Below are 10,960 nucleotides of genomic sequence, written 5' to 3'. Positions count from 1 at the left end.
CAGACTGGAACAGGTTCAGAGGAGGACAAGGATGATTAGGAGATTGGAATCAAAGCCCTATGAGGAGAGACTGAAAGAAATGGGCATGTTTAGCCTGGAGAAGATTGAGGGGAGACATAATAGCACTCTTCAAGTACTTGAAAGGCTACCACACAGAGGAGAGCCGGGATCTCTTCTCGATCATCCCAGAATGCAGGACATGGAATAATGGGCTCAAGTTACAGGAAGCCAGATTTTGGCCAAACATCAGGAAAAACTTCCTGTTAGAGTGGTGGGACAATGGAACTAATGACCTAGGGAGGTGGTGGGCTCTCCAACCCTGGAGGCATTCCAGAGGCAGCCGGACAGCCACCTGTTGAGTATGCTTTGATTTGGATTCTTGCAATAAGCAGGGGGATGGACTGGATGGCCTTAGGGGCTCCTTCCAGCTCTCCTATGCTATGATTCCATGAAGTCTTCCTGTCTTGGTGAGCTGTGCCTTGCCCTGGATCATGCTTTGGTCCTGAACTGATTCTATGTGCTTGGCCATGGTTTGGAGTGTACTGCACCTTTAACCCTGCTCTTCCTGGTGTTTTACTAAGAGGGTTATCTCCTGGGACCCTAGCAAAAGTGTGACAGTAGCACACATACTCTCACTAGAGGAAATAATGGTCTAGCCTGGCATACGGCACCTTCCTCTGTTCCACAAGTGGCAAGCAGAAAGCATCCTTGAGGTCTCATGCCAGCAACCTGGAAAACTCCCACAGTGAAACTTTTTAAAGTGCAATTCTCTGCATGATCCCAGTTCAGAGCCAAGCTCGGAGTTTGATCCTCTCTGGCCATCAGGTTATTTCTGTCCTTCTGCACATGACAATTGGGTGCCTCTTCTCTTGTGAAAGGGTCCCTTCCTCCCCCAGCAACTCCTAATCCTCCCTGCTCCCCTTGGTCCTAAGGACGGGACAGCATTTCAGCACAGGCTCTTTTGTGCTCCCACGGCCACCTGCTGTACTCTCTGCAGCAACAAGATGCCCCCCCTGGTGCCTTCAGCAGGCCCTCGTCCAGTCCCTGGCACTTTCTCAACACCAGCCACCAGAGCCCAGGCTCTCACTTGAGCAGGTAACACCAAGGACCAAATGGGCTTCCTACACCCACACCCAACCCCCTCCGCAATCCCTGCATAAGAATGCACACTTTCTGGGCAAAGAGACAACTCCTCCAAGTTCTCTTGGAAGCAATTTATGCAAGACAACAGGCTTCTTTGAGGATTTTACGGCTCATTGCATGTGAGAGAAGCCAGCCCCGGAAGTCTGCAAAGGTGGCCAGATGGCTCTGAATCAGGCCTCCACTCTTCTCACCTGCCAAAGGTAAAGAGGTGTGCTTGTGCGCATGGGTAAAGCAGCCTACATTTGGGCAGTCCCACAGAGGGAAGGATAGAACAGGGACTTGCAATAAGCACCGAAGTTTCAAGGTGGCAGGAGGCAGAGAGGAGAGGCCACTTCCCAGGCAAGATTACTCGGTCCTTTCTGACACACAAGATGTGGCGAGGGCCAACAACTGGCAAAATGGCTTCACAAACGGATGAGACCAAGAAGGAGGCCTGTCCTCCAGGTTCAGTGTAGGTCTGAAAAGCAGTAACTTGGAGGGCAATAGCAGGGGAGGTCTCTTGTCCCCACATCCTGCCTGTGGCCTCCCTGGAGGCATCTGGGAATGGGCACTATGGGTAATGGGAGACGCTGAACCAGCTGAGCCTCCTTTGGTCTGATCTAGCAGCCAGGGCCCTCTTACGCCCTCACCTGCTGTTCTGCTGGAGAGCCCTGCACGGCGATTCAGACCAGCGCCAAAAGTGGCAGGATTGGTGCAGACGCAGCTGCCAGGCAAAAGCTGCTTGGAGGTCACTTGGGGAGAACAGACACTCCCGAAGGTGAAGTAGGAAGAACAGTGCATGCTGAACAAGGACTCATCAGGGCCTGGCTTCGGGGACTAGTGGTGCTGGTGCCTGCACCCTGCTCCAATATTCTGCAGCCAGTTGGTTGTCCACGAGGAGGAGAACAAAGTACGGAAGAGCCACCACGGCTGGGCCTGGAGCCATCCTGGCCACCTCCCGTACCCCTGCCGACACAGAACATTCTGCCCAGCCAAACCTCCTTTGCCCAGCCAGGTGTGGCCTTTTTGCTCATGGGGCTTCATCCCGCGCTCCCAGCAGGTCCTGCTCCTTCCACCCTTCAGACTACAGATGACTAACCAGAAGTCCCAGTGGGGTTCAGACCGAAGCGCCCCTCACAGCCCAATACAGGCAGGGCTGTGCTGCTCCCTCCTGTGCCTAGCGCCGGGTTCTGTGTCAAGGAGAGAGAGAAAGACTCCTTGCTCCAGACACCCCACTGCATCCCCGGGTCCTCCACAGCTCTAGCCACGGGCAAATGGGTCCACAGGCATAACTGCCGCTGGCGCTGCCCCACTTCTACTTGTAGGTCCAGCAGGCGGTGGCCCAGCCGTGCCCCTTGCAGAGCTCCTTGTGCTTCAGGAAACAGCTCTGCACACGGAACTTGCGGCCACAGTCCTCGCAGGCGTACAGGTTGCCGTCATGGGTCTTCATGTGCTCTGTGAGGTGGTGCTTCAGCTTGAACTTTTTGTTGCAGACGGAGCAGCCAAAGGGGCGCAGGCTGAAGGTCAGCATGATGTGCCGGTCCCGTTTGGGCTTCACCGCAAAGCGTTTCCCACACAGGCAGCCAAACTTCTTGCCGTCAGGTGCCGACATCAGCTTGACAGGTGCGTGTACTACCTGCCCATGGACAGCGTGAGCAATTATCTCATTCCCGTGGAGGTCAACCGGCTTCCAGGAGCTCTCGGGAAAGGCCACGGAGTCGGAGGAGAGGGGCTGGGCCTTCACCGAGAAGCCGCTGGGTGTCCCTGTGGAGGAAGAGGAGGCGCCACTGGGAAGGATGTAGCTGACCTCACCTGTTTCCTGGATCTCTGCCTGGCAGAGCCCGGGCATGTCGGCCACGCTGAGCGGCCTCCCCAAGGATTTGAGGAAGCTGGATTCAGACAAGCATGAGCCTGCAGCGCTGCTCAGGTGGAGCGAGGTGGCCCCCTCCTCAGAGTCAAAGCATTCTTGCTTGATATAGAATATTTTGGGGCTCTCGTGGGGGGAAGCGAAGGCTGAAGCCTGCTCTCCAGACCCCTTGGAGCGGCTGCCAGGGCCCTCCTCCGCCTCGTCCAAGATGACTTTCACCGGCCTGTCTGAGGAGCCGCTGCAGATCTGAGCCTGCCGCTCTTCCTCCTCCTCCTCTTCCTCCTCCTCCTCGTCACGGGGGACCCGGATCTTCACCACCTCATCATCGGGGCAGTCGTCATGCTGGGCGTGGTGGCGGCGGGGCCCTTCGGCTGCACCGGCTGTGGGCTCCCCATCCTCCCTTGCCCCAAAGTAGTTGCTGCTGCTGGGCGACTGGCTCTCGCTGGCCCGGCTGGACCACGGCCTGCAGGGGCCCCCCTCCAGCTCCTTGAGGATGCCTGAGCACTGGTCCACCACCTGCCACATCTGCAGGCCGCTGGCCACCAGCAGGTGACTGGGCAGGGCCTCCAGCAACAGCTTCAGGCGTCCCGAGTAGATGAGCTGGAGCAGGTTCTCGAAGGCCTCCGGCTCGATGACGCTGGGCAGCACAATGCAGTTGGTGTCGTTGAGCAGCAGCTTGTCATGGAAGTAGGGCGAGGAGGCGGCCAGGACGCTCTTGTGGGCCTGGAAGACCCGGCCCTGGACGTGGATCGAGATGTCACAGAACTTGCCCTCCAGGCGGTGCTTGTTGAGGGACTCCAGCAGGACAGCAGCGTAGTGGGGGAACTGGATCTGCACACTGCGTGTCTCGGGCTCCATGGCACCAACTCAGGCCTCAGCCACGCAGCCACAGGGAGGGCAGCTGCATCGACAGAAAGGGGAGCGGGGGGGAGGAGGAAGAAGAAGAAGAAGGGGGTGAAAGAGCGCTATTCCCCTCCACCCAATCCCAAGGCTACAGGGAGGGATGGGGTTGTCTGAAAAGCCACCTCTGGCTAGGAGTCCCTGCCACAAGGGGTGTAGGAGCAGGACGCTGCTGCTCAGGAGTAAGGAAATTGCACCCTGCACCTGCCCAGGGAACCCTTTTCTCATGCTGAGGACTTGCGATCTCCCTGCAGAATCTCCTCACGGAAGCCAGAAGTAGCACAGGGAGACCAACTAGACAAAAGAACATAAGAAGAGCCTGCTGGATCAGGCCAGTGGCCCATCTAGTCCAGCATCCTGTTCTCACAGTGGCCAACCAGGTGCCTGGGGGAAGCCCACAAGCAGGACCCGAGGGCAAGAACACTCTCCCCTCCTGAGGCTTCCGGCAACTGGTTTTCAGAAGCATGCTGCCTCTGACTAGGGTGGCAGAGCACAGCCATCACGGCTAGTAGCCATTGATAGCCCTGTCCTCCATGAATTTGTCTAATCTTCTTTTAAAGCCGTCCAAGCTGGTGGCCATTACTGCATCTTGTGGGAGCAAATTCCATAGTTTAACTATGCGCTGAGTAAAGAAGTACTTCCTTCTGTCTGTCCTGAATCTTCCAACATTCAGCTTCTTGAGTGGGTGGATGGGAAGGAACAGGCTGAAGCTTAATCCTGATAAAACCGAGGTGCTGCTTGTGGGTGACAGGGGAAGGTTGGGTGTTGTTGACCTGAAGCTTAATGGGGTGAGTCTACCCGTGAAGGATCAGGTCCGCAGCCTCGGGTTGTTCTTGATTCCAAGCTGTCCATGGAGGCTCAGATTTCGGCAGTGAGCCGGGCAGCTTGGTATCGGCTACACCTTATACGGAGGCTGCAACCCTACCTCCCTATTCATCAGCTCCCACTGGTAGTACATGCTCTGGTCACCTCTCAATTAGACTACTGCAATGCGCTCTACGTGGGGTTACCCTTGAAAACGGTCCGGAAACTACAACTGGTGCAGAATGCGGCGGCTCGTCTGCTTACAAACAGCCGTCGCCGTGATCACATTACACCAGTGTTATTTCATCTACATTGGCTTCCAGTTGTTTTCCCAGCCCAATTCAAGGTGTTGGTGTTAACCTTTAAATCCCTATACGGTCTCAGCCCAGTTTACCTGAAGGAGCACCTCCAGTACCACCAATTAAGCCGCCCGACTAGATCAGCCACGCAGGGCCTCCTCTCAGTCCCACCAACGAAAACAGCTAGGTTGGTGGGGACTAGAGAGAGGGCATTTTCAGTGGCGGCCCCCACTCTGTGGAATTCCCTCCCGTTCGATCTTCGCCATGCCCCTTCCCTGGATATATTTCGCCGAGCCTTAAAAACTTGGCTCTTTGGACAGGCCTTCGGGATCTCTGGGGTGGGCTAAAACTTTTTGTGATTGTTTATAATTGTTGATTGCCCTATATCGTTCTATACTGCTGCTATTTAAAATGGTTATTGTTGACTGCATTGTATTTTATGCTGTATTTATATTGTATTTTATTGAATTTCAATGTGTACGTCGCCTAGAGTGGCTTCGGCCAGATAGGCGACACAAAAATTAAATTTTACTTTACTTACTTACTTTTCTCTATCCACTTTCTCAATGCCATGCATAATTTTATACACTTCTACCAGGACTCAAGAAGAGTGGGTTGGATTCCAGAAGACATAAAAGGAGTTTTGAGTATTTCCTGGCATTTTAAAGATTTGTTCAATAATTGCTCTATTATTATTATTATTACTAATAATAATTAAATTTATGTCCCGCCCTTCATTCCAGTAACAGCCCATGGTGTTGTGGCTGTTGCTGAGTTCTTGGGAGTTTTGTTCCATTGCTTTTCTTCTTTGATGATGCGTTTCTATGCTGTGTAATATGCAATGATTTCATGTTGTTATGAGCCTTCAAGTCGATTACGACTTATGGCGACCCTATGAATCAGCAACCTCCAAGAGCACCTGTCATGAACCACCCTGTTCAGATCTTGTAAGTTCAGGTCTGTGGCTACCTTTATGGAATCAATCCATCTCTTGTTTGGCCTTCCTCTTTTTCTACTCCCTGCTGTTTTCCCCAGCATTATTGTCTTTTCTAGTGAATCATGTCTTCTCATGATGCGTCCAAAGTAGAATAACCTCAGTTTCATCATTTTAGCTTCTAGTGACAGTTCTGGTTTAATTTGTTCTAACACCCAATTATTTTTCACCATTCTGCTATTTTACTGCTATTGTAAATAGTGCAGAGGCAGCACACCAATGTTGTTAATAACCAGCCAAAAATTATTAGCTTATTTAGTTATGTATTTGCTAAGAGCTTTTTTGCAATCAAGCAATATATAAGCGTTATTAACTGAATAAAATAGAACACTCCTTTCCCCATCTCTGCAGAGGCACAAACAGCGGTCCCCAACAGGGTCCTTGCTCTGCTCCAGCCTAGTTCACCACAACCATGCGCCCCTCCTCAGCAGAGGAGACTGCCTATTTTGGGGGTGAATGAGTTTTGGGGTCCTTTAGTCCCCTCGTCCCTCTCTCCCTTCCTGCAGCGGACAGAGATTTCTGCTTAAACTGTTATAGAAGCTTGAAAGGTCTGCCCTCTGTACGTGCTCAGGCTCCCGCATGGCTTAGAAGGGGGTTGCTCTGCACTAGCAGGGGCCGATCAGAGGATAGCGCTCTGCACGTGCTCAGGGATGCCCTCGCTTAGGCGCCCATCCTCACACCAGCCCCGCCCCTCAGGCAGATGACGTAGCTCAAAGGGCGGAGAGGGAAACACCGGAGCGGGCCCCTCCCCCTCCGCTCTCACCTTGGCCGCCGCTTCCGCCTTCTTCTCCTCCTTCCTTCCTTCCTTCCGCCCGACGGAAGCGGCTGAGCCGGAGCGAGCGAACGAGGGACAGCCCCAAGTCACGCCCCGCCCCTCCGGTGTGCTTCGGCCAATCAGAAACCGGGGAGGTGCTGGTTTGGGTTGGGGAAGTCCGATATCGCCCCGCCCCATCAGCCAGCCACAGCGAATGAGCGAGCGCTTTCTGGTGAAGGCTGCGAACCACTGAAAAGCCGAGGGTTCGTGGGCCCCGCCCGCTCCGAACCCAGAGGAGCCCCGCCCTTGCGTCGCCCTGGGGATCAGCCCCGCCCCCTCGCCTCTTCAGCTGAAAGAACCCGGATGCGGAACTGGCTTCTGATTAGCTGCGCCCCGCCTCCTGAGCGGGAACTGTTTCCAGTCAACCAAGTGGAAGGAGGAGGGCGTCCGCCCATTGGGGTGGGACCCCGCAAGCCAGCGGGGGGGCTCAGCGCAACAGCCCCTCCCCCTCCCTCCCCCCGCCCGGCCGTTCCGGCACGAGCGTCGTTGGCGGCCTTTTCCTGGACGACGCAGCGGGGGGGGGCAAGATCTCCTGCTCCTTCCTGACCCCGCCCCCAGAAACCGTTTCACTCTGACTGGGCTTCGCTTCCCTTTCGTCATTTGTGCAGAGCGGCCGGGCAGCGGCCGGATCTGTCGCGCCTGTGACCCGGGCCCACAATCAGCAAGGCAAATCTGCGCCCGTGGGCGCCGGCCTGAGCCATTGACGCGCCAAGCCACGCCCCTTTAAAGATATCTTTGGCGCGCGAGAGCGTCGCTGCTGTGCGTGCAAAGGCCGTCCTCGTTATGGGCGGCAGGATTACGGGGTGGGAGGGCTGGAAGCAAGCGTGGGCTGCATGGAACCACCATCAGGTGCATCCACAGTTGGCTCCAGAATCCTATGAGTGGGCACTGCGGGGCTCGCTCCTGGCCCGGCCCTGTTCAATGTTTTCATTAATGATTTGGATGGGGAGGGGCAGGGAATGCTTATCAAATTTGCAAAACTGGGGGGCATAGCTAATACCCCGGAAGGCAGAAACAAAATCCAAAGGGATCTTGACAGGCTGGAGCACTGGGCTGAAAACAACAGAATGCAATTCAAGAGGGATAAATGCAAAGTTCTACACTTAGGAAAAAGAAACCAAATGCAGTTATAAGATGGGGGATACTTGGCTCAGCAATACGACATGTGAGAAGGATCTTGGAATTGTCATTGATCACAACCTGAATGTGATCCAACAGTGTGATATGGCTGCAAAAAAGGCAAATGCTAAATTAGGCTGCATTAACAGAAGTATAGTTTCCAAATCATGTGAAGTACTAGTTCCCCTCTATTCAGCACTGGTTAGGCCTCATCTTGAACACTGCATCCAGTTATGGTCTCCGCACTTCAAGAAGGATGTGGGCAAACTGGAACAGGTTCAGAGGAGGGCAACAAGGATGATCAGGGGACTGGAAACAAAGCCCTCTGAGGAGAGACTGAAAGAACTGCGCATGTTTATCCTGGAGAACAGAAGACTGAGGGGAGATATGATAGCATTCTTCAAGTACATGAAAGGTTGTCACACAGGAGGGCCAGGATCTCTTCTCAATCATCCCAGAGTGCAGGGCACAGAATATTGGGCTCAAGTTGCAGGAAGCCAGATTTCGACTGGACATCAGGAAAAACTTCCTAACTGTTAGAGCCACAAGTTCCCCACCTGTATCTTAGGGCCCAGTGAAAAAAGCAACTGCTGAAGGGGCCAGAGACCATCTACCTGTGTGAGTTTCTGCAAGACCTGCTCCCTGCATTTCTGGCTGATTTCCACCTGGCCTGGAAGGGCGGGGCCCTGTCTCTCTCCAGCTACAAAAGCAGCAGCTGCTGAAGGGGCCAGAGACCATCTACCTGTGTGAGTTTCTGCAAGACCTGCTCCCTGCATTTCTGGCTGATTTCCACCTGGCCTGGAAGGGCAGGGCCCTGTCTCTCTCCAGCTACAAAAGCAGCAACTGCTGAAGGGGCCAGAGACCATCTACCTGTGTGAGTTTCTGCAAGACCTGCTCCCTGCATTTCTGGCTGATTTCCACCAGGCCTGGAAGGGCGGGGCCCTGTCTCTCTCCAGCTACAAAAGCAGCAGCTGCTGAAGGGGCCAGAGACCATCTACCTGTGTGAGTTTCTGCAAGACCTGCTCCCTGCATTTCTGGCTGATTTCCACCAGGCCTGGAGGGGTGGGGTCCTGTCTCTCTCCAGCTACAAAAGCAGCAGCTGCTGAAGGGGCCAGAGACCATCTACCTGTGTGAGTTTCTGCAAGACCTGCTCCCTGCATTTCTGGCTGATTTCCACCTGGCCTGGAAGGGCGGGGCCCTGTCTCTCTCCAGCTACAAAAGCAGCAGCTGCTGAAGGGGCCAGAGACCATCTACCTGTGTGAGTTTCTGCAAGACCTGCTCCCTGCATTTCTGGCTGATTTCCACCTGGCCTGGAAGGGCGGGGCCCTGTCTCTCTCCAGCTACAAAAGCAGCAACTGCTGAAGGGGCCAGAGACCATCTACCTGTGTGAGTTTCTGCAAGACCTGCTCCCTGCATTTCTGGCTGATTTCCACCTGGCCTGGAAGGGCAGGGCCCTGTCTCTCTCCAGCTACAAAAGCAGCAGCTGCTGAAGGGGCCAGAGACCATCTACCTGTGTGAGTTTCTGCAAGACCTGCTCCCTGCATTTCTGGCTGATTTCCACCTGGCCTGGAAGGGCGGGGCCCTGTCTCTCTCCAGCTACAAAAGCAGCAACTGCTGAAGGGGCCAGAGACCATCTACCTGTGTGAGTTTCTGCAAGACCTGCTCCCTGCATTTCTGGCTAATTTCCACCTGGCCTGGAGGGGTGGGGCCCTGTCTCTCTCCAGCTACAAAAGCAGCAACTGCTGAAGGGGCCAGAGACCATCTACCTGCGTGAGTTTCTGCAAGACCTGCTCCCTGCATTTCTGGCTGATTTCCACCTGGCCTGGAAGGGTGGGGCCCTGTCTCTCTCCAGCTACAAAAGCAGCAACTGCTGAAGGGGCCAGAGACCATCTACCTCTGTGAGTTTCTGCAAGACCTGCTCCCTGCATTTCTGGCTAATTTCCACCTGGCCTGGAGGGGCGGGGCCCTGTCTCTCTCCAGCTACAAAAGCAGCAACTGCTGAAGGGGCCAGAGACCATCTACCTGTGTGAGTTTCTGCAAGACCTGCTCCCTGCATTTCTGGCTAATTTCCACCTGGCCTGGAGGGGTGGGGCCCTGTCTCTCTCCAGCTACAAAAGCAGCAACTGCTGAAGGGGCCAGAGACCATCTACCTGTGTGAGTTTCTGCAAGACCTGCTCCCTGCATTTCTGGCTGATTTCCACCAGGCCTGGAAGGGCAGGGCCCTGTCTCTCTCCAGCTACAAAAGCAGCAACTGCTGAAGGGGCCAGAGACCATCTACCTGTGTGAGTTTCTGCAAGACCTGCTCCCTGCATTTCTGGCTGATTTCCACCTGGCCTGGAGGGGTGGGGCCGTGTTCCTCTCTAGCTACAAAAGCAGCAACTGCTGAAGGGGCCAAAGACCATCTACCTCTGTGAGTTTCTGCAAGACCTGCTCCCTGCATTTCTGGCTAATTTCCACCTGGCCTGGAGGGGCGGGGCCCTGTCTCTCTCCAGCTACAAAAGCAGCAACTGCTGAAGGGGCCAGAGACCATCTACCTGTGTGAGTTTCTGCAAGACCTGCTCCCTGCATTTCTGGCTAATTTCCACCTGGCCTGGAGGGGTGGGGCCCTGTCTCTCTCCAGCTACAAAAGCAGCAACTGCTGAAGGGGCCAGAGACCATCTACCTGTGTGAGTTTCTGCAAGACCTGCTCCCTGAATTTCTGGCTGATTTCCACCAGGCCTGGAAGGGCAGGGCCCTGTCTCTCTCCAGCTACAAAAGCAGCAACTGCTGAAGGGGCCAGAGACCATCTACCTGTGTGAGTTTCTGCAAGACCTGCTCCCTGCATTTCTGGCTGATTTCCACCTGGTCTGGAAGGGCAGGGCCCTGTCTCTCTCCAGCTACAAAAGCAGCAACTGCTGAAGGGGCCAGAGACCGTGTGTGTGTATGTGTGCGTGAACCTGCTGCTCGGGATGTCTATAGACTACTGGGGTTTTGTTTAGTATTATATGTTATATTTTACTCTATGTTATATTTTAGTCTATGTACGCCACCTAGAGTGGCCA

At 54.5% G+C, this 10,960-nt stretch overlaps 1 protein-coding gene across 1 annotated transcript; it reads right to left on the bottom strand.

Annotated features, from left to right (window-relative positions):
* Window positions 1-1,199: 1,199 nt before the first annotated feature.
* Window positions 1,200-7,120, bottom strand: ZBTB9 (zinc finger and BTB domain containing 9). Its single transcript, XM_061621620.1, has 2 exons — window positions 6,750-7,120; window positions 1,200-3,890 (listed from the first exon to the last, which is right to left on the bottom strand). Exon 2 carries the CDS (start codon window positions 3,845-3,847, stop codon window positions 2,438-2,440), a length of 1,410 nt encoding a protein of 469 aa, XP_061477604.1. The 5' UTR covers window positions 3,848-3,890; window positions 6,750-7,120; the 3' UTR covers window positions 1,200-2,437.
* Between the last annotated feature and the right edge of the window lie 3,840 nt (window positions 7,121-10,960).

Source organism: Rhineura floridana, chromosome 3, assembly GCF_030035675.1.
Source record: "Rhineura floridana isolate rRhiFlo1 chromosome 3, rRhiFlo1.hap2, whole genome shotgun sequence".
Lineage (NCBI taxonomy): Eukaryota > Metazoa > Chordata > Lepidosauria > Squamata > Rhineuridae > Rhineura > Rhineura floridana.
Note: the sequence above shows the minus strand (reverse complement) of the source record. Positions and strands in the feature narration are given on the sequence as shown.

Excerpts from the sequence above, each read along its gene's own strand:
- ZBTB9 (XM_061621620.1), bottom strand. The coding sequence starts at position 3,847 with ATGGAGCCCGAGACACGCAGTGTGCAGATCCAGTTCCCCCACTACGCT.